Here is a 23027-nt window from a genome sequence, read left to right as displayed (position 1 = left end):
TAGAGCATTGTGATTCCTCCTTTATCCCTTCATCAAGTACTTTCTTTCCTATTGTGCTTCCCTGGTTTTTCATGAAAGCACTTAACACTGTTGTGATGTATCTGTCTCCTCCACTAGATCTTAAACCCCCTGAAGGCAGGAACCATAACTGTATTGTTAGCATAGTACTTGGCACATAGTAGGTGCTCAGTAAATGTCTGTCAGCTAATTAATAAGCAAATGAATGAATGAGTTATTGACACTTCTCTTACCAGGTTGTGCATTTGTGACTTTTACAACAAGAGCCATGGCACAGACGGCTATCAAGGCAATGCACCAAGCACAGACCATGGAGGTAGGGAGCAGATGAATGAGAGGGAAAGTTGCTTAGCCTGAGAGTACTAGGACAGTTGGCCATCAAAGTTCTGCAGCATGTACAGCATCTGATTGCCCTAAAGGTCAAGCAGGCTAAACATCTTAAAGTTAAAAAATGATGTTCTCTTTGAAATTAACATATTAGAAGTAGCCCTTTTAAATTTGTCTTTCGCCACTTGTGTCTATCAGGAAGAGAGTCATTTGGCAGTGAATGAAATTAGAATGCATCCTGTGTGTCGCTACAAAGGAGGATTTTTTTCCTTCACATGGAAGGAGGAATTTGACCCTTTGGCTTTGGTGTTTTCATAGGGTTGCTCATCTCCCATGGTGGTAAAATTTGCTGATACGCAGAAGGACAAAGAACAGAAGAGAATGGCCCAGCAGCTCCAGCAGCAGATGCAGCAAATCAGCGCAGCATCTGTGTGGGGAAACCTTGCTGGTCTAAATACTCTTGGACCCCAGTATTTAGCAGTGAGTCTTTGTGGTTTGCTTTGTGCAGACTGTGCAAGCTCCCAGCTGTTTCTTCTTGTGCTGTCCCTAGCTAATAGATACAATGGCATTTACGACTTTAACATGTCCAATTTTTTCATGAAACTTCAGGCAGTGCAATATTCTTTAAGTTATGTTAGTATATCCGTGTCACCATCTCTCTTTCTTTCTCTCTCTCTTTCTCTCTCTCTCTTTTCGCATCACACATCTTGGGTTATAGCTTGAGACTTCCACTACTATTAAAGTGAAATCCTGATTCCCTGATATAAAGATTTAGCAATATCTCATATATACATCCCTGTCCTTTTAGTTTTTTGAAAAGAAAATCTTGAGGGAATCTTAACTACCAAATATCTTTCTCTGTAGTTCTTTCTCCCAGATGTAGAGGGCATCTTTAAAATACTTATTTGGGTCTTCCCTGAAGAGTATAATAAATGTTTCTTTCCACTGACTGAGAGGTCAAGATGTTGACATGGACATTATTGAATGAGTATTACAGGTGTATATTTGAGTTTACTGCATTGTAAATAGATAGATCCTTTAATTTGAGCTCTCTTTTGTTGAGTTTGAGTCATGTAGTCCAAAGGCTCCGGTTTGTTATTTAGATTTACTAGATCTATAATATATGTTACAAGGGATCATCACTGCTTTAACCCTTAGAAAAATAGACAGCACAACACACTTAAAACTATCTCATCTGTGAAGCTATCACTGAAGGAAAATCAGTGGTGAAACCTTAGATTTGTATGGACAGTCCCAAAAATATACACAGAAGGGTAATTATAGTCTTTCACTCCTTATCCTTTAAAACATTATTCCATACAGAAACAGAAGAAAGGCAATGATTTCTGTCCCTCAGTACTGAGTTTTGGCTAATTTGATGCCAGATATGGTCTTCACATTTCTAAAACATTAGAAGAAATCCCAGTTTTCCAGCTAGTATTTCTCTGAAGTCTCAAAAAGTGTAGATGGGAGGGTGCCTGGGTGGCTCAGTTGGTTAAGTGTCTGCCTTTGGCTCAGGTCATGATGCTGGAGTCCCAGGACTGAGTCCTGCATTGGGCACCCTGCTCAGCGGGGAGTATGCTTTTCCCTCTGACCCTTCCCCCTCTCATGCTCTCTCTCTCTCATTCTCTCTCAAATAAAATCTTAAAAAAAGATCATCACACACCATTTAAAAAAATGTAGATGGTTCGTATATCTCAACAGATTAAATTGTTTCTTAGTGCTAGAACGTTGCTTTTAAGTTCAGAAAATTCGGAGAGATTTTATTTTAGTCTTTTGCCAAAATGATAATATGTTGAAAATGATTTCCATGATATGCATTTGCTTTTCTTAGAGAGTTTTGAAGCTCTTTTTAGAGAAGACTCCCGTTTTTATTGCCATTGCTGTATCCAGCAGTGCATGATGGTACTTGTTGAGAGCTCTGGTCTGTTTTAGTTAGACATGATCCCTGCTCTCAGAGCTGTTCGCACTTAGGGAGGATGAAGGTGCCAAGTACAGTATGCACAGTCCACCAGTTGGAACGGAGCACATTGCCCAAGGTATTTCAGATAAAAATAAAGACGTGGGTGTATAAATGGTATATTATCATTAATTAGGAGGTTCTTTCTGGAATAGGAGGACTTTGAACCTGATCTCTTTTGGACTAGAGCAGTGGTTCTTAATTTTTGTGGGGTGTGGACCCCTCTGAGAGGTTGATAAAAATTATGTGCGTGCACATTTTCTTCATTCTATATCAGAGGTTTGTGGGCCTCCTGAAACCTGTGTGGACTAAAGGGGTTTATGTTGACAGAGGAACCAGGTCAGGTGTTTATGGGAATGAGCAACAGGTTGAATAAAGGATCCAGAAACAAGAGTATCAGTTGTCCATAGGAAAAGTGATTGGCTTTGAATGGAGCAAAGGTTTTCAGCAGGTTCGTTAGACAAAGGTTGCTGTATGTTAAGATAGAGAATAAGGTCCCGAAGATCTGTAAGCTCATGGACAGGCCCTCTTGTTTTATTTGTTAGGGGACAACGATTGAGAGAGACTATACACTGGACTGATCTGTCAGTCTGTGTCAATCATTTGGTCATCTGCAGCAGTGGAGACCAATTTGCGGGGGAGGAGATAAATGGGGCTGGGTGGATGTTTGGAGAGCGTGGAAAGACTGATTAGTCATGGGTCCATTGTGACCAGCAAAGAATGACTCCAAGAAATACCCTGAAATGGTTACAGTTGATATTTAAAATAGTTGTGTGAAGTAGAAATTGGGTATATAGATGGAAACAATCTGCAAAATAAGATGTGTGGCCCAGACTAAGGAGAACTTGGGAGAGAGGAACTAGAAGTGGCGGTCATCCATGTGCGGACGCTCATTGCAGTGGATTGCATAGCTGCTTGAGTTGAGCTTAGTTCTCTGCTCTCCTCCTGTCCTCTGCTGTGCTGCCTTCTGTTGCCCAGGGACTTGAGCCTGGCTCAGTACTCAGTGAATGTAGCTGTCTTCTGGGCCAGGGCTTTAGCTGTGTCGTACTGTCCTGTGCTGTCAGCAGCCTCATGTTTCTGTTGTGTTGGCTTGGGTTCTTGTCTTCAACTCTCTTCTCTCTGGGGGCCTCTGCACTCTCGCTTTGCTGTGCTGTAGAGTTATCCCAGATGCAGAACCAGCCCTCACTCTCACTCTTGTTCTGTTTTTTGGTGTAATGTCTAGCTTTATTTGCAGCTCCTTCAGCAGACTGCCTCCTCTGGGAACCTCAACACCCTGAGCAGCCTCCACCCAATGGGAGGTAAGTGTTTCGCTGCTGTGGAGGAGCAGCGGCAAGCAGGCCACCAGACCCAGCTAACAACAGTCTGAGAGTTTTGCACCGTTTGTACGGAAAACAGATGTTTTCCCGCTCATTACATAAACCTAACGTAAGATGAACATCCCAGGACTCACCTGCCTTGTCTCTGGAAGGTGGCTCTTCTAGTTGCTGATACAAGATTGCTCTGGGGTTGCCTGATGCTCCCCACCCCTTTAAGTCTCTGTTGAGGAGGAAGGTGGAGAAGAGCTGTTAGCACGACTATCTGAGGCCATTCTGATAAGGAGAAAATTGCAGGAACTCTTGTTTTCCCTAATAAAGTGACTTCCAGTGACTCTTTGAAGCCTAAGAAGGCATCCATGCAAATGGCTTACCCAGAAACTGCTAGAACCAAACAGTTAGTTTACCTCTGTGTCTTATACATGTTATTTCTTAGATGAGTTACCCTTGTTGCTATTAACGTGCACGGAAAACTTAATTGACAGATACCTGAGTTATGACAAACTGGGGCTCCACAGACAAACTTGAAGGTGGGGCTGTCAGACAAGTTAGTGGAGGTGGGGAGTGAAGCATTTCCAGAGCCCCCTGCCCCTTCTGCAATGGACTAAGGCTCTGCAAGTGCAGTTGAGAAAGGGGTAGTCTTAGGTGGACTGCGTTTTGCTGTTTGAGAAATCCTGATAGTGGTTCACTTTGTCTCAGGGACTTGGAGTTTGCTCTGTTTTGGGAAATTTGCTAGATTGTAAATCTGTGTTGTAGTTTAGTTTTTATTCTTGCTAACTCTTCCCCCCAACCACCACCAGCCGTGTGCTTTTATATCATCTAGTAAATGGTCTGCAACACAGTGTCAGTGCAGTTCAGATTTCTTGCTCCTTTTAACTGTTGCTTGGAGGTTTTTTTCCCTCGGTGTTTTTCTCTTCTCCTTCTGATGAATAATCTGCTCTTCAAGTGGTGGTTTTTCTTTAGTCTTTCTCCTGTTGCTTTCCTCACGTGCATCCTCCTGTGTCATTACCCCCTTGGCCACCTGGATCCTGCTGCATTTTCTGTCTGTCCACCTCCATCGGAAAGAGCAAATCCCCTATAAAGTATGAGTGAGGGGCTTAGATGCAGTTCCATTTTGTGCCACAAGTTTTGTCGTTTGTTCTCTTGGACACCTGGCTTTGTGGTAGACCACAGACCTTACCCTCTCTTGGTTTCCTGATTACCAGTCCCTGTTATGAATATTCACTTGGGGTGGCATGCTACTGGATTGGATATGTCTTCTCTGGAAGAAATGATGTCAAGGTTCTTAATGCGTTGAGTGATACCTGAGTCTTTTTAGAGCTTTGTAGTGTTGCTTGTAAGGCTTATCTAGAATAGTTCCTCTTTGGGACCAGCCTTCACCAGTGTGTGCTGTCATTGCTGGAACGGATACAAGGAACCCTTATGTGCTGGCTGATCTCTTGCTTTGGATATTGCAGGGTTAAATGCAATGCAGTTACAGAATTTGGCTGCTCTAGCCGCTGCAGCTAGTGCAGCTCAGAACACACCAAGTGGTACCAATGCTCTCACTACATCCAGCAGTCCCCTCAGCGTACTCACCAGTTCAGGTAAGTGTGCCGCTGGAACTAACATGCCCTTGTGTGCCTTGGGCAGAATCCCCAGAGAGGGGTCTATCATTCTGGAGAGTAGTGAACATCTATTTCCAAAGGGGTCAGACTATGAACAATTAATTTTCACATGTCATTTTCTGACTTAAAAGTAATCTCGTAATTTTTAGTTTGTTACAGCTGTCATTTGACTTTATGTCCTGTTGTGACAGTTATTGAAATCAGTAACTGAAAACCTCTTTATGAAGAGAATACTTTAGTATCAGTCTTGTGCTTTGGTTCTCGTTGACGCGCGAAGTAAGTGTTGGCTCGAGTTTAACACCCAGGTTTCTGATCACAGGGTCCTCACCGAGCTCTAGCAGCAGCAGCTCTGTCAACCCCATCGCCTCCCTTGGAGCCCTGCAGACATTAGCTGGAGCAACGGCAGGCCTCAATGTCAGCTCTTTGGCAGGTGAGGGACAGCCCCTGGATGTCATCAGGCCATTCGTTGTGCAGGTAGCACATTTTAAACAATCCTGGTAGGTCACCATTAGAACGAACAGGGTGGCCTGGTAAAATTAGAAATAATCACAAGATTTCAAGTCAGACCTGAGTTAAATCCCACCTCTGCCCCTTAACTAGCTGTAACGTAATACCACCTTTCTAAGGTCATTTTCTCATCTGCGAAGTGGGAAAAGAACACTTTGAGGGTTGTTAAGTAAATGAGAACATAGGTAAAGTGCTGAGCACATGGCTTAGTACAGCGTCAGGCATGGAGAATGTATTCAAATAAATATTCGCTGCTGTTTTGACGATAGGGTTTACCCCCATCTTGTCCTAGAACACACACTCCTTTAGCACCCAAACCTGGGATGCTTATCTTGCTGCATTCCAACTCTTGTGTGGGAAGGTGGCAGAAAAGTCAAAGAGAAAATGGAGCAGGTCATGTGTAAGTGGTGTCACTTCTCGCAGGGGTTGAGAAAAGACAATGGGGAGAGCCACACGTGGGTGTGGCATTTTTTCATGTTCCCATGAGGGATGCGGCCTGGGGAGTGTCCTAAGATCTGACCAGTCAGATTGGTGGTCCTCCTCAGGGCGGAGCTGAGAGAGAGAGAGAGAGAGAGGGAGAGAGAGAGAGAGAGGAAGAAAAGGGAGAACTTTGGAGTTTCTTTTTGGTGCCACTGGAGTCTTTGCAATGTGTTAACCCTGCTCTTCCCCACCACCAAGGGATGGCTGCATTAAATGGTGGCCTGGGGAGCAGTGGCCTTTCCAACGGCACCGGGAGCACCATGGAGGCCCTGACGCAGGCCTACTCGGGAATCCAGCAGTACGCTGCTGCAGCACTCCCCACTCTGTACAACCAGAACCTGTTGACACAGCAGAGTATCGGTGCTGCAGGAAGCCAGAAGGAAGGTGAGTAGAGAAGGGAGACTGCAGTTCGGGGTGGAGGCCGGGGGCGGGGGGGAGATTACACTACCCGCCACAGAGATGAAGGCAGGGCAAAGGCCAGGAGGACCATTCAAGCAGTCAGAGCGATTCCCTTTGGCAGTGTCAAAGGTAGACTGATAAGCTCTGTAAACTGTACTCTGCTTTTGGAACGTTCTCTGGATGTGGCTCAGATCAGAACCTATGTTTGCCCTCCTGTGATGAGGCTGCAGGTTTAGATGAAGAAACATACTGACCTTACTGTGTGACAGCATTTCATAGTCTTTTTTGTTGTTGTTAGGAAGTCATCTTTGTGGATTACAAATCTGTCAGAGGATATTTTCTGTCTGGGTGTCCCTTTTAAGCCTTCTTGTTTGGCATTTTCCTCATTTTCTAATCTCTGTTTTTCCTAATTGAGGACACACTGAAGGTGTCGGGACAGAAAGAGTTACGGCTCATGTATTGGTGAATTGGGAAGTGTTTGCTTTGACATAAATGATACTAAATTCAGGAGCGACTTTCTAGGCAGACGGAGGCCTGACAGTGGTTTGTATGAATACAGAGTCCTGTTGACACCTCTGTTCTCGTAGTTGACTGGATTTCTGTAGCCAGAAGCTGCACGGCTTAAGCACTAATGTGGGGGAAAGACATGTATCCTCTCTTGCCATGGCAACGAGGATTCCTGGTGTAGTGCGTCGTCACCTGCTCTGAATCAAGACGCTTCTGTGCCCTAGGATGCGGTAGTGGGGGAGCTGAACGAACTGAGGAGACAGACAATAAAGCAGGAAAAGCATCAGATGTTCCACATAGTGCTCCAAAGACTGATGAATGGGAAAGAGGGATGGAGTATGCCGGAGGCACAGCATTTTGTTTAGAATGGTCAGAGGTCTCTAATTTGACATTTAAGCAGAGTCCGGAGGAAGTAAGGAAGCGATGCATATATCTAGAGGAGGGAGAGTAATGGGGGCAGAGGAACACCAGGTGCAAAGGCCCTGAGGCAGCACTGTTCTGTCATATGTTTGGCAACAGCAGGGAGGCTGGGTGGCTGGAAAATGGCTGGACTTTAATTGTAATAAGGCTGCTTTGGTTAGAAAGTCATTGAGCATAAGTGGTTAGAAAAGGAAAGCATATTCTATTTTTGAGCTCAGTGTTAATCATAGGCACTTTTTAAAATGTAATTTCTTTTTATTGAGGTGCAGTTTACATAATGGTAAAATTCACCCTTTTGGGACTATATAGCTCTGTGAGCTTTAATGAACGCATACAGTCATGTAACCACGTTCACAGGTAGAGAATGTTTCCATCACCCCCGGAAATTCCCTCATGTCCCTTTGTAGTCATTCCCTACCCCCACCTCCTGCCTTGCAACTGCCAGTCTCTTTGCTGTCCCAGTAGTTTCTAGCACAGTTTTGAAACCTGTTTTGTTAGTAGTCTCTTTCTACCTCTTTTTCTGTGTTTCTGTACAAGCCTTTAGTCTCCGGTTTTATTGCACCACACAAGAGTCTGCCTACTTTATTGTCCCCGCACTCACTCCTCCCACAAGGTTGAATTCTGATACCCTCAGTGGGAAGGAGTCTGTTTCAGTGATTGCTCTTCAGTTTCCTGGTTTGTATTTGGAGAATCTTTAGTTCTCCAAATGAATCTGTTTGTTAGGACACAGACAGGTTCTGTTTTTTGTTTTTTAAGATTTATTTATTTGAGAGCGAGGGGGAGAGAGGCAGAGCAGAAGGAAGGGCAGAGGGAGGGAATCCTTAACCAGACTCCCTGCAAAGCTCATTGCGGAGCTCAATCCCAGGATCCTGAGATCATGACCTGAGCTGAAATCAAGAGTTGACTGCTTAACTGACTAAGCCACCAGGTGCCCCGGGATACAGACAGTTTTAACGCAGGTGGAAATGAGAAACAGTGGTGGGGGCGGGGGGGGGGGGAGTAGAGGGTAAGCTTGACACTGATGCCTTTTCCATCAATGGGTATTTTGAAGGTCCAGAGGGAGCCAACCTGTTCATCTACCACCTGCCCCAGGAGTTTGGAGATCAGGACCTGCTGCAGATGTTTATGCCCTTTGGGAATGTCGTGTCTGCCAAGGTTTTCATAGACAAGCAGACAAACCTGAGCAAGTGTTTTGGTATGTTGGCTTCTCTTCTGGGGTTGGAAGGGTTAAGTATCGTTAACCACTGAGAATGAGAAGGGGCTGACAGCAGCAAGAACTGGGTTTGAGTTTGGGTTACTATTTAACTTTGAGTTGGTCAGATAATATGACTTGTTGTTGAGCCTCAATTTTTTCATTTCTGTAGCAGGGATGATGGGTTTCTACCCACACTGTTGTTCCAGAGGTTTAAAAAAAAAATTATATATATATATATGGAAATAGCTTGGTCAAAAAACTTTAAAAGTGCCATATAGATGTCAGGTGGTACAGTCAGGAACCTAATTTATCTCATTTGATATAATTTCTGGACTTGTCCCTGCTGAGAAATTTGGGATTTCAACCTCTGCTCATAAGGTGTCTCCTGTGTAAGGAGGACTCAGAATCTCTTTGCCTCATCATGTCCCTCACCCAGGGTTCTGCTTGGACACACAGGTTTTGTAAGTTACGACAATCCTGTTTCGGCTCAAGCTGCCATCCAGTCCATGAACGGCTTTCAGATTGGCATGAAGCGGCTTAAAGTGCAGCTCAAACGTTCGAAGAATGACAGCAAGCCCTACTGAGCGTGCTCCCCTCTGAGACTGGAGTGAGAGGGTCTTCTGGTAAGTGGGGGAGGAGCACCCTTAATGATTCGAAGCCCTAAGGCTGTGTGTTGACAGCCCTGGACCCTGATCCCTGCCACTCTCGCAGGCACAGCTTGCCCTGAAGACTCGGCTACTGCCTTCTGTGGGAGTTTCGCTTCGTACAGAGGACGAGTTTGTGCTTTGGTTTCCAGTGTTTTACTTTGGAGTTTAGGTGCCATATCCTGAGTTTTTTTCTTTATTTAAAGTTTGCTGTGTTTGTAACCAGTGTGTGTTGAGAAGGACCAACATCAAACTGCCCTGGGGGAGGAGGGGGAATGGAGAAACATTAAAAAAGAAGATCAGAGCTTTCCCCAAACTACCCCAAGAGAGAGGACTGAGTGAAACCAAAAACCGACCCCAGAATCTACCTTAGCACAGGAGTGGGTGAAATGAGAACTGGCGCCCAAGAGCCTTGGGGGGCGGAGGCAGGGCTGCCTTTGGAGGTGAGGAGAGTTGACCCATAGCCAGCAGCCCCGGGAGCTGGAAACTGAAGCACCTTCCTGCCTGCCGAGTTCTTGCCACCTATGTTTCAGATTCTTGTGCAAGATTTCTGCTCCTCTTCCCAAGAAGGGGATGACAGTTCTCTGGGAATAAAGCACCTGTTAAATTAGCCTGACATATGCAAAAAGCAGGGAGACATCACCCGTTACTGGCTTTTCCAGCCACCCGTTGGTGTTGGATTAGCTCTGCCTGGCTGGTGGCTGGCTGTTAGGAAAAAGCAGCCAGTCAGAGAGGTCGTTTTTAGTTTATTTCAACACCACATGGCCCATTTCTAACAGGTCCCTTTTAAACAAGGCCTCTAGGGAAGACACTGTCTGGTTTCCTTCCTTGTAGTTGACCACAACAAAGAGTGTCACTTCCATCCCAAGGCACAGTTTCTCTTGAGGGTAAATCAAAGAAGGGCTTATAGAATCTAGCTGAAGGGGGCACCTCTCCTGAGCAGAGTGATCAAAAGCCATTGAATTAGGGGAGGAGGAGGAGCCTGCTTCTTGGTGTACCTGGATCAGAAGGTCTTTTTAAGCCAGAGTGCTGCATTTGTCAGTGGCCAGCACTTACTACTTAGGAGGATGAGAAATATACGCCTGCCTCCTTGGTTGAGGGGTCCCAGATGTAGTATTCCCCCCAAGGCCCCTCTTCTCACCCCTCCAGCCCCTTCTGCTCTTGGGGACAGAGGAGACAACAGGACGTTTACAGCCCCCATGTGGATTTAGTGTTCATTTACCTCAGTATTACCATGTTCATTTTCGTCCTCGTGCTTACAGTTAGCTCCCTGCTGCCTCATACAGGTCTTACTCTGGCTCTTGCCTGTGACCCACACAGCGTCTGGGCCCTGCCTCTGTTCCAAGAAATGCTGTGGGGGTGGAGAGCCAGAAAGGACGTGCTATGGGGAGTGTGCAGCTGGGCAGAGGTAGCCCTGTGGGATCTGACTCTTAGCCAAGGCCAGGGACTGGGTCCCTGGGATCTGAAACCTCACAAACATCAGTCCTGACCCCTAGCAGCAGAGATGAGATTAAAGGGGTTGGTTTGGTATTAAGTCAGTTGGGGGGCTCTCTCCTTGTCATGCTGTCCGTTTGGGTCACAGACAGGGATTGACCGTCTTGCTGTTGTACAGGTAGTTTGGTGGTGTTGGATTATCCCATTGAAGCAGGGACAGCTGTTCCCTTCTCATAGTGATATCTTGGGTCTGTTGTCCTCTTAAGAGACGTGAAACATACTTCTTAAGCTGAACCACGTAAACTTGAATTCCGCGCACTGGGAGAAATGTGTCCTGTGTTTCAAGGATAAAACTGTTCCAAAGGCTTCCAGGGTCATGATGGGATTTTTTAAATAAATGCAAAAAATAAAAATAAAAAAGAAAAAAGAAAAAAAGAAAAAAATGCTAGGTTGGGGAGGCGCTGTTCTGAATCCCAACCGGCTGGAACCAAGAATGTCGTTTCTATTTTTATAGAAGTTTTATACAGCTCCGGGGTGGAGAATATTTATTACCTAAATTATATCTCTGGAAAAGGCCAGGATTTTGTAGAATCCAGAATGTGATTGTTGTACACACAGGGTGCTGTGTATGATTGAAACTACTGACTCTCTGTGGCCCGTTTGCAGCCCAGCTAATAATCTGCCAGAGGGGAAGGAGTTAATGCTGTGAATTGGCAGAGGAGAGAGCTGTGCTCCCCAGGGTGCTGCCGGTGCTGCAGTGATAGCTGACCTTCTGTTCTGTCTTCCTCCTTGGCCATCGTGGGGTTTTCCAAAGCCCAGAATTCCACTCCCTTCCTACTTTCTCTCCCCTCCTCCTCCTTCCTCCATTTCACTATTATTTGTCCTGGGCTCTGGGACCTTATGAAACGCTTTTTCAAATAACATGAAAGGCAAAGGTGCAATCAGCCTGCCTTTGATAGCGGACCCAGAGGTTTCATACCTGCTTGTGGGTTCTCTTTTCTAAAAGGAGGGTGTGCCGCAGCAGAGCCCCGAGCTGCCATAGCAGCCAGCTGGTGAGACCAGGCACTTCTCTCTGCTCTCCTCTCCCCTGCCCAGTGAGTGAGCATAGGAGCACTGCCCTTGAGCACAGTTCTCTCCCCAGGCCAAAGATGGTTTGTGAAGAAGCTGCTCCCCTACAAGTCTCATGGTGTGGAAGGGTTCAGCTCGGAGAGTGGAGACTAGCAGTCAAGTCTTAATCCTTTTCTGTTGTGTGGGGGTTTCACTTACATAAATGTGTTTTCTGCCTATAGTTTTGTTTCTTACTTGGGTTTCATCATGAAATTGATTTGCCTTGAATGCAGCCAGACACTGTCTCCTGGGTCCCACATGAGTGGCCAGGGCCTGCATGGAAGCTAAGAGCTTGGATTTCTGGAAACAAAAGGCCATCCCCATAGAATTGAGGAGAAATCCTGGCCCTCTCCCCTAGAGAGTTTCCCCCACCCCAGCCATTGTCTTACACTTTGTTCTGGGTATGAGGAGGGGAGAGGCTGAAGCTCTGCTCCACCAGAGACCTATCTTCTTCTCCTCGCACTACGGACTTGTTTGGGCGCCTCAGGGGAAATCCAAGCCTTAGGTTCCCTTCTGTCTCTGGCGGTTGGATGTTTTCTTGGTGTCCTCCATGTCCTTTTTGACTTTTCCCTGTGTCCATTGTTAGCATGTGCAAAAGTTCCCTGTCATTACCCAGCCCCCGCCCCGCCCGCCTCCTCATTTCAGGGCTGTACACAGTGAGTGTTCCTCCTCTCTCTCTCTCTCTGTTTGGATGTATTGCTCTGTGTAACTCAGTGGGTCTCCCTCTTTCTGGTTTGTTTTTTTTTCTAGATTCCTGCCGTTTGTTCATCGTTGTGCCTAAAGCATGTCGATGTGGCGTCAAGTACATCGTCCAAATCCCTGTCTCTTCAGCTTCTCTGATGCTTGAACTCTCACCTTTGACCTTGTGTTGACCTTTGATGCTGACGTGTATTTTTATTATGTTTGTTTCTTTCTTTGTTATTTCTTTTTTCTTTTCCTTTTTTTTTCTTTTGTGCTGCCAAATTGGTTTTGCTAGAACGACTGCTGAAGGGGAAATATTTAAACTTGCATTTGAATATAAAAAAAATCTATTTTTCTAGAACTTCATAAGATAACCACTTGATTTTGTGATTCCAATTCTTTGTAACTGTCTTCAGAGCAGCCCTACTAGCACATACCGCGTGGTGTTTGTATTTCTGTGAACACACAGCCAGTCCGTTTCTAGGCTTTGTTTCTCTGTGTGCTTAGTTTTAAAGACAACTTTGAAGTAAACAATGAAATAAAAGATGTCACTAAAACCTTTGAGGCTCCTGAGCACATTTTGCTGATACAGTTTGTGGGGCTTGAGGAGACCGCATGTGTTCTTTTGTTTTTCTGAGTTCTCAACTGCAGAAAACACCTGAACCCCCTTTCCTTTTTGACCGCAGGCTGCAGTTTGGGCCCCAGCCAGCCGTTTTTCTTTTTCTTTTGTGGTTCTTCCCTGTAGTGACCCTGCAGGGAGCCTTCAGATCCCTCTGGCCCCTTCCCCTCAGCCCCGCTGTGCCCACCTCCATGCTTGTTCCTACAGTCTCCACAGCAAAATGTGATGCTTTGATTTTTGTTTTTGTATTGTTTTTGTGTTTTTGTTTTGAATTTTTTCCTTTCTTACTAAGATTATGCCCAGAAAAAACAAGTTTTGCATGTTTCCTGCTGTTTCTTCACACCTTCGTATATATCACCTTCACCTCTCTGTTTTCTATAGTTTGTGCAAAAACTGACCGATTTAAAAGGGTTTCAAAGAAGCTGTTTTAAATTGTTGTGGGGTTGATTATTTTTTTTCAAGATTGTATTGTTTTATTTTGAAGTGGCAACTTTCTCCTCTATTGCCCTTAGAGCGTTTGCCTGTGCACTTAGACTGTCACCTCATGTGGCCTCCAGGCCTTGGCGGCGGGGTGGGGGTGGGGGGCAGGAGGCTGGTTGCTCTGCTCAGAGATGGGTGGGAAGGGGGCCTGGAGAGGCTCGAGGAGCAGAGATAGAACCCAGAAGGTGGCTGTGGGGGTTGGGGTGGGGGGCGGGCAAGAGGTTTAGTGCATTAGGGGTAGCGAGTGCCCCTCAGCCCCAAAGAAGGAGGGTGCTCTTAACCACTCGGAGGGGGCCATCCATGCACTAAGCGGCAATATACCTGCCAGCGCTTTTCCTAGGTGACAAGCACAATACCACAGTCTTCACACTGTTTACAGCCCTGGGCACCAACTACCCCACACTGGCTCTTCACCACAGCTCTGCTCTTGCTTAGCTAGTGGGGTGGGGGTGAGGGCAGGGATTTCTTTTTTTTTTTTTTTTTTTTTTCCTCCTTCTCTTTTTTTTTTTTTTTTTTTTTTAATTGAGTGAAGAGCCAAATAGCTACTGTCCCTGGGTGCCAGGCAAGCCAGTTTCTTGGTTCCCTGAAGGGAACTTGCTCTCCTCTCTTGTGGCACCATCCAGCCTCAGGGTCTTAGGGACTTTTGAGTAAGAATGTGAATGGTGGAGGGAGAGGCCAGAGGAGACTAGAGGTCAGCAGGATGGATCTGTGGAGGTAAGAGGTTGCAGAGGGAGGAGCTTGTGATGGATTCCACCCAGACCTAAGCTGCTGGTGGGTGGGAGAGCTGGGAAGTAGGATTATCCAGGGAAGGGTGGAGAGGGGGTAGCCAAGGGACTGGGGGGGGGGAGGGGGGGTGGGGAAGGTAGAAGCACTGTTAGCATCATCCATGCAGGGGTTGCTGAAGGAAGGGATCCTGGCAGAATTTCTGCTCTGGGACCCACAGGTTGCCTAGTATTCTGCTTGAGGGCACTCTTACTAGGAAGAAAGGGCAGCCAAATGGAGACCCAGTGTATGGTAGGCTGCTTAATTTCCTGGAAGGGGTGATTGGGTGTAAAGAGGCCAGGAACCCCAGCCTGAGCAAGATTGCCGTGCACCCCACAGTCTGACTGCACAGAGCCGCCTCTGTTGGCAGAAGGCGCTGAGGCTCCCCTTCCTGTGTATTCAGAATCCGTGTTTGCCAATATATTTTGCTTTCAATTCCAAGAGGAGCTCTGGGAAAACCTGTGGATAAAACCAAATGCCAAACGTTGGATGTTGTTCCCTTTTCCTTTTCTCTCTCTGATTGTTTTAATTGTTCTGTGGTGGTTTTAATGGATTTGAGACCCTGGAGCGGCAGCTGCCTTTCTGATTTCCAGCTGCTTTTTGTGAATAATTTAAAAAGAAAAAAAAAAAAAGAAACTTTACATTTTGGAGACAAACCTGTGTGAGTTTTTTATTGGTACAAACGTTGTATTTAACACTAGGGGTTTTGTACAGTTTTTTGCCTTTTCTACTAGAAAACAATGTAAAGTGATTTCACAATGTGAAGAGAAAAAAAAATTGCCACTATGACCAAACGCACAGTCTGTTCTGCAGCAACAACGGGATTCAATCAACTCAAAAGTCGTGATTCAGCCGTAGAAATGCTTTTCCTTTACCTTGTTTGAGCTTTTCCTTTCTTTCCTGTTTTGATTTGCAAAAGAAAATGTCTTTTTTGTGTGAACTTGTGTTGTACTATGTAGAAAATTATGGATTTTACTTTAATGGTTTAAAAAAAAAAAAGGCAAGAAGAGCCTTTGTCGCTTTTCTGACCTGATCACAGAGTTTGTGTAGTGGATTAAAAAAGAAAAAAAATTGTTACAAGTTTGGAGCAAGGGAGTATGTGTTTAAAAGGAATCTCCTTCCTTTTTTGTGTGTTTTTCCTTTTGTCCCGATGGGGAACCTAAATCTGTTTTAATTGCACAGACACACGGACAAAAAGTCATTTTGTATCTGCCAAGTGTGGTACCTTCCTTTGTTTATTTGCTATTAAACTGTTTGAGAAGAACTGATGTTGTGTTCAGAGTTGTTACTGATTATCGGGGTGGTCATTGGGGTCCTTGGAGCTGGTGCGGGTTGGTGGCATCCCTGAGGAACGGGTGGGGATCCGGAGAAGGTTTCATTTTGGTGTGCCGGTTTCATGCAACCGAACTCACCTAAGCCTCCTGCAAGGACATAATTTCCCCCAGAAAACTACCTTCTGCTTCATCCTCCATTCTTCTGACAACGTCCCTGCTGACACAGGAGCACCTTCAGACTTCTTTGGCAACCTTAATTTTTGTGCTGCTTCCATTGCTAGTATAGGGGCTGCCATATTGCAGAATTGGCCAAACTTGTGGCTGCAAATCCCCTCTCGGGGCTGAGGAGTTTCTGTGCCGCAGGGGGGCAGTCTACCAGCACGGAGTCCCGGAGCAGGGCCTCTTCCTCTGTGGGCCTTCCATGCTCCACCCCAGAGTGGTTCAGCAGCTTCCCCCCCTCATCCTGAGCTCAGAACAAGGTCATAGAAGGGTATTTCTAAGATTAACTTTACTACTTACTAATTCTAGATCTGTCTCCAAGTGAAGGCCAACACCTGAGTCTCCTCAGGCACCCAAGAACTGCAGCTCAACCCTGGGCTGGGAGTCTAGAGGCTTGCAACCAGCACACGGGCTGTGGGGTGTGGGGTGTGGCCGGGTCTCAGCCTCCTCGGAGTCCCTCTTTGTGGGGTGCGTCTGGACGAGCATTTCTCAGTGGGAGTTGCACGGGGTACTAGCCCATGAAATGTTCTATGACGTAAGAGTTATTTGGGAATAGTGCTTCCTCATTTGCTTTCATTAAAAATAAGTTTAAAAGATAGGGATGCCTGGGTGGCTCAGTTGGTTAAGGGTCTGCCTTCAGCTCAGGTCATGATCCGGGCATCCTGGGATCGAGCCCTGCATCGGGCTCCCTGCTCAGCAGGGGAGTCTGTTTCTCCCTCTCTCTATCTCCGCTCATGCTCTCTCTTGCTAGCTCTCCCTCTCAAATAAAATCTTTAAAAAATTTTTAAAGTGAAAACTTTGTATTACTCTGTAGTAATTATCCTCGCTAATGTTCATTGTTTACCACAGTCCAAGTGCTATGGGAAACCCTTGATATATGTTACATGTTTTAATCTTTATAACATCCCTGGGAGGGAGCTACTCTTCCCGTCCCCATTTTGTAGATGAGCAAACTGAGGTTAAAAGAAATTGAGCTGGGGCGCCTGGGTGGTGCAGTCGGTTAAGCGTCCGACTCTTGGTTTCAGCTCAGGTTGTGACCTCAGAGTCTTGAGGTGAGGCCGGGCTCAGCGCTGAGTGTGCAGTCTGCCCGAGATTCCCTCTCCTTCCTCTGCCCTTCCCGCTGGTGTTCTCTCTCTCTCTCTCTCAAAATAAATAGTAAAAAAAAAAAAAAAGGAATGGTGTTGCCTATTAGAAAGTGGTGTGCACTGAGAATCAACCCAGGTCTGCCCACCTCCCAAGCCCTTTCTCTTAGGCACGACTGAGGGAAGTACTGCAGAAAAGCAAATAAACATGCTTCAGTTAACCTGTGTCTTCTCATCACACGATTGCACGGTGTCCTCCAGGCTCTAGTGAAGGGAAGCTGGGGGGCCTTCCGCTCTTGTGGCTCCCTCAGGGGGTGAACCGTTGCAGCCTGGCCCTCCTTAGAGCAGCTGTCTTGGTGTAGAAGGGATTTACTGGTAACTCCCTGCTCCCAGGTAGGTGGTCAGCACGGTCGATGAGGTTTCACTTCCCGTGAGGAGCGGGGTGCTTCCTGCATCATTCCTGCCACTCAGGTTGTTCCGTCATTCCTGTCCACTCAGGTCCACCACTATTCTTTACCTAATTGGTTTTTTTTCCATTGTGGCAAAATACAAAAATTTTTTTTAAAGATTTTATTTATTTATTCGACAGCGATAGAGACAGCCAGCGAGAGAGGGAACACAAGCAGGGGGAGTGGGAGAGGAAGAAGCAGGCTCATAGCGGAGGAGCCTGATGTGGGGCTCGATTCCAGAACGCTGGCATCACGCCCTGAGCCAAAGGCAGATGCTTAACGACTGCGCCACCCAGGTGCCCCCAAAATTTTCTTCTTAAACCGTTCGTAAGCAGGTAATTCAGTGGTATTCAGCACTTTTACAGTCTGGTAAATGGTGGCGTCAGTTACACCACCTGAGGTTTTAAACCAACTTGAAATGCACTTATTTCAACTTCACGTCATTCTGACCATTAATATTTATGAAATCACAAGTTTCATATTTTAATTGTTTTTAAATGTACATTATATGTGTTTAAGTACACATTAAACCACATAACCAACATATATGAAATGCCCATAAGGTGCCTTCTCAAAGAGGGCATTTCACACTCTGGGAAATGGGGCCAAGATGGAGAGTCGGGGGCTTTGAGGACTCCCTTCCTGACTCGTTTCCTCTGTGCGGACAGGGTGGTTGAACCTGAAGTGCTCTCCCATCTAGCAGATTCTCCTGTCACTCAAGATCAAGGTGGCAGATCTTGTCTTTAAGTCTTTGCTTTGGGACTCTTGCTCTCCGGAGGTAGAACTTGATATAAAAATAGAATGTGAAGTACAACTTCCATCTTTCAGTTTGACCTTGTACTTAGGCTTTTGTTTCTGTTTATAATTTACCAAAAAGAATATGCCCAAAGTACTGTTTTTAACCTTTTAAAAATGTAGGCTTGTGCACCTTTGTAATCATATAGCTTTGTCTGAAACTGTATTCCTTTTTGAAACCCACATGCGGTCACCTTTTATTTTTGAATAGATTCCTCAGCACCTAGTTATGGCCACACTCCTGGTTCCCGGGTCACCACAGAGGCAGCCCCTGTGTCGGCTTTCTTGGCCAGCACGCACCTCCCCCGACACTCCCAGGTCTTCCACACACTGTGTTCCCCTGAGCCTCTCAGTCCCTGATGAAGAAAGGCATCCAGAAGGAAATGAGATCAGGTTTGTGACTTCACCGCTGGGAATGTCACACAACTGTCAGCGCTGCCCTTCCAGGAGGGATCAGAGATGGCTGTTTCTTGCACCTTCTGCCTCTCTCAAGCATCTTCTTCTCTCTCAGGAGTCCTTTCCAGCCCCCACCATCTGGTGTTTAATTTCTTCTGCATACATTGACTTTCTCTTTTCCTGGTAAAGGCTTCAGCTCTAGGGACGGCTCTTGCTTTTTTAAATCAAAGAATCTTGGGAGGGAAAATGAAACACGGTTCAACTGGGAAGAGCCGTCCTGACATCCCTGCAGCCACGGCTGCAGGGCTTGAGGCCTGCCTGCATCCCCACTAACGCCCCCTCCACCCCCAAGGGGGTCCCACTGTCCTGAGGCCTCCTGATGAGGTTTTGGTGTTTTTAAACCCATACAATTGACCCACTCAAAGGGGACAAGTCCTTGGAGTTCAGTGTTGTGCAACCATCACCACAACCTAATTTTAGAACATTTTCTTCACCCCTCAAAGAAGCCCTGTACTCATTAGCAGTCACTCCCCTTCTCACCTCCCCCTCGTTCCCAGCCCCTGGCAACCGTGAATCTTTCTGCTCTAGAGATTTGCTTATTCTGGACCTGTCCTGTAAATGCGGTCGTAGAATATGTGCCTTTTGTTTCTGGCTTTCACTGAGCCTACCTCCCAAGGCATGTTCTTTCCTCCCCCTCCTTGAGAGCAGCTCACCGCGCTAGGCTTGTGCCACCTGCTGCTGCCGTTCCTGGTCCTGAGCCTGCCGCCTCGAAATCCAGCCACGTTCCTGCCGCCCCTGCCCCTTCGACTTCTGCAGCTCCTCCTCTTTACCCACTGCACGGCCGCCTCACCCTGCCTCTGGCTGCCTTCTGGACCTGCCTGCCCTGTCCAGTTCGACGAGCCACTAGCCACTGTAGCTGTGTAACTAAGAGTTTTCATTCCTCACTTTCACCACGAAGCCACATGTGACCGGGGGCTCCTGTACTGGACGGTGCAGGGCCTACAACATTTCCATCGTGGCAGTCACTTCAGTGGTCACGACTGTTCTAGATGTTACTCTGCATTAGGAAGACGAAATAGGGGCGCCTGGGTGGCTCAGTCGGTTAAGTGTCCGACTCCTGATCTGGACCCAGGTCTCCATGTCAGGGTGGTGAGTTCAAGCCCCGTGTTGGAGCTGTTCTCCTCGCCCGCCCCGCACCTGACAGCATGGGAAGGCAGAGACTGAGGCGCGGAGAAGCTGCAGTCCCTGTCATACAGCTGGGAGTAGGCGAGGGGGGTTTTTAAGCCAGGTCCGCCTGATTCCGACGTGCCCCTAGAGCATATTCCTTTGAGAGCGTCTAAGGTGGGCCCCGGGTTAAACTCCATCTCTGGAACGGAGCTTCATGAAGGCAGGGACCCTGCATGTCTGGTTCCTCGCCGGAGCCCCCGGGGCTGGCAGGTAACAAGTGTTCAGGAAACGTTTAACGAATCAATGAGCAGATGCCACAAAATGCTGGTGGTTTTGTTCAAGAGCCTCCTGATGTGCTTCCCTCTGCCCCACTACATTCGAGTTGGAGCTGGAAGTTTCCATCCATTCCAGAAGAAAGGGAGTAATTTCATAGCTCGTTATGGATTGCTCGCTAGTTCTCCGCAGGCCCTCAGTGGCCATGTAACAAGACAGCCAAGTCCCTTAGAGCGACTGCACAGGAATTCTAACACAGGTTCCAGGCAGTGGCCAGGCGTGCCGTCCCACCAGGAAATTGGTGCCAGCCCCTGCGTGGCCCTGGGCTGCTGGAGGGTCCCTTTGGCAGTCTGGGAACTCCCCAGAGAGGGGCAGCCACCTGCGGTCCTCCGGCCTTGAGAGTGCCGCTGACCCAGTCATCCCTGAGGTCAGGTGCGCCCAGAGGCTTACATAACACAATGACCTTTTACAAAATCATTTTAGGGCGCCTGGGTGGCACAGGCGGTTAAGCATCTGACTCTTGATTTCGGATCAGGTCATGATCCCAGGGTTGTGGGATCGAGTCCCACATTGCGCTCCCTGCTCAGCGGGGAGTCTGCTTCTCTCCCTCTCCTTCCGCCCCTGCCCCCCCCCCCCCCCCCCCCGCTCTCTCTAAAGCTTTAAAAAATCATTTTAGGGTTTGAGGGTTTTTTAAATGCAAAACAGTAATACAGTTCTGTAGAAGAGACTTCAGAGTAAGGCGGGAAAAGCTTTGTTCAGGAATCTCTTAATCTGGTTATCCCACCAGTCCCTGTGACCTTGGGCAAGTGACTTGTTCTGTCAGCCTCAAATTCCTCATCTGCCAAATGGAAGTGAAAACACCCACCCAGCAGAGCCGGGAAGATGAGAGATTGGCTCAGGGCCGCCCCTGGCAGACACTCGCTCAACTTGCTAACAACCCTAAGTATATAAAAGTTAAAAGTGAGCGTTTCCCCATCCCACAGCCCATTGATAACTGTTAAACAGATGGGGTAAGTATGCTTCCAGAATTTTTCTCTCTATAGACAAAAAATATGTACATATATAATTTCTGTTAATAAAAATGAGATCGTGCCATCATGTACAGAATATTCTGCATGCGTTTTTTCAGTTACTATGTCGCGGGCACCTTTCCATCTGGGTGTGGACACCGGGGTCGGCAGCTTTCATTTGAGAGGCTATATAGCATGTCATGGTTTCTTAACCACTTTCCTACTGGACATAGATTCTTTCTCGTTTTCCCACTATTATGGACAGTAAAAGCCAATTCCAGGAAGGTTCAGGAGGCCCATGATTGGAGCATTAGTTCAACGACTTGTTTTCAAAGCAAGGTCTTGTTTTATCTTTTCATTTGGTTTTCATAGAAACATTACCAGAGAGGTGATAACCCCATTTACAACCAGGAAAATGAATTTGTTGTGAGGACAAACTGCCCCAGGACCCCACGGCTCGTGGCAGAGGGGGCCTGGGACAGTCCCCTCGGGTTACGTTTGTCATGCTTTGGAATAGGGGCCGGGCAGGTGATGCAAGGGAGTGGAAGGAGTCCCATCTAAGATGACAAGTGACACTTGGCCTCAGTGTCAAGGCGACCACAGTGGGAGTGAGATGCGGTCTGCACCGTGCAGAATCCCAGGGCCCGGTGTGCCTGAGCCTCTGGTCTTCAGGAGAAGCACGAAATGCAGAGTTTTGTCTGAAGTCTCCCAAGTGACAGATGGAGCCCAACCGACGTGGAGCTCTTCAGCGCTCACATGCCAGATAGACACACAGAGACCCCTGCTTCAGGCCCAAACTTCAGATTTTCTACTTCTGATTAGAAAGCAGGGGTCTAACCTGTGAGGCCTGAGCTGGTGCCTGACACGACGGCACTTGGAAGAAGCCTCTGTGCCCCTGTGTCGTACCCCAGCCCCCCCGGGAAGTTAAGTGGCCCAGAAAAGACGGTTGGGTCTTGTGGTTGTCCTTCCAACTTCCAGGGGCCATTCGTCTGCCTCCACCTTAGCCTCCTTCGTATACAGTTCCTCCAGCCACCCTGACCACAGTCTTGGCCAAGGTTCCCAGGGAGCTTGTGTGTCAGGTAAAGATCACTGTGATTTCTGAAAATGGGTGTCCCATTCCCCTTTGCTTGTCTCCCTCTCCATCCTTTCTGGGACAGTGTCGTGGTTAAGAGTGGGACCCCTAAGTCACATCGCTCAGATCCAGTCCCCGCTCGGTCTCTAGCTGTGTGGTCTTGGGCAAGTCATGTTACTGCTCAGTGCCTCAGTTTCCTTATCTGTAAACTGGAGGAAATGCTTGGCTCAGAAAATGTTAGCTGTCATCTGTTGGTCTCTCACTTTGCCAGGGGCCGTGCAGGTGCTGGGGTACAAAGACAAACCACAGCACTTGCCTCAACGGAGCTTGACTTTGACATAAGTTTGTGCAGTAGTCAGCGAAGAAGGAGGAAACCTTTCTCCTGTAAAGTTTTCACGTTTTGAGATCATTTGAGTTCTCAGGTACCCAGAAGGCTCCCAGACTCCTTTGGGGCACGGATGCGGGCTGCCCGTGTCCTTCCCGCCAAGCTCCGGTCTGGACTATTGAGTGGAAGAGAATCTGCGAGCCCTTCAGCACTTTCCGTGTGGGCCCAGCTTACTTCCCCTCTGGAGGTTAACTTTCACCAAGGACCCACCCTCCCAGATGAGAGGAAGATCCCAGCCAACTCCCCTGCACCTCTCCCCCTCGCCCCCTCTCCCACCTTCCCGAGGTGAGGGTTCAAGAGCACTTCCCCTGGGGAGCCCTGATGGCCTTGCCTAGTCCCAGGGGTCTACTCCTAAATCCTCTCCACCTCTGCTGAGCTGTGACCCCGGGGCCTAGACCCCTGAGCTGGTGATGTGCCCCCTGCCCCAGATCGCCCTTCTCTGGAC

General features: G+C 47.3%; 1 protein-coding gene across 17 annotated transcripts in view; it reads left to right on the top strand.

The window, feature by feature from the left end:
• Positions 1–13156, top strand: part of CELF1 (CUGBP Elav-like family member 1) — a 69855-nt gene extending 56699 nt beyond the window's left edge. For 12 of the 17 annotated variants that reach the window (XM_057317390.1, XM_057317386.1, XM_057317388.1 and 9 more), the window contains 9 exons: positions 255–334; positions 664–825; positions 3528–3603; positions 5076–5204; positions 5545–5655; positions 6411–6596; positions 8590–8733; positions 9190–9356; positions 12669–13156. In XM_057317390.1, the coding sequence (XP_057173373.1) occupies positions 255–334; positions 664–825; positions 3528–3603; positions 5076–5204; positions 5545–5655; positions 6411–6596; positions 8590–8733; positions 9190–9317 (1016 nt within the window). In that variant the 3' untranslated portion in view covers positions 9318–9356; positions 12669–13156. Of the gene's footprint in view, positions 1–254; positions 335–663; positions 826–3527; positions 3604–5075; positions 5205–5544; positions 5656–6410; positions 6597–8589; positions 8734–9189; positions 9357–9444; positions 11255–12668 lie in introns of those variants that run through there. The other 5 variants (XM_057317387.1, XM_048215407.2, XM_057317382.1 and 2 more) reach the window with 3 other exon arrangements.
• The last annotated feature ends 9871 nt before the right edge of the window (positions 13157–23027 follow it).

Source organism: Ursus arctos, unplaced genomic scaffold, assembly GCF_023065955.2.
Source record: "Ursus arctos isolate Adak ecotype North America unplaced genomic scaffold, UrsArc2.0 scaffold_23, whole genome shotgun sequence".
In the NCBI taxonomy this organism is placed as follows: Eukaryota; Metazoa; Chordata; class Mammalia; order Carnivora; family Ursidae; genus Ursus; species Ursus arctos.
Note: the sequence above shows the minus strand (reverse complement) of the source record. Positions and strands in the feature narration are given on the sequence as shown.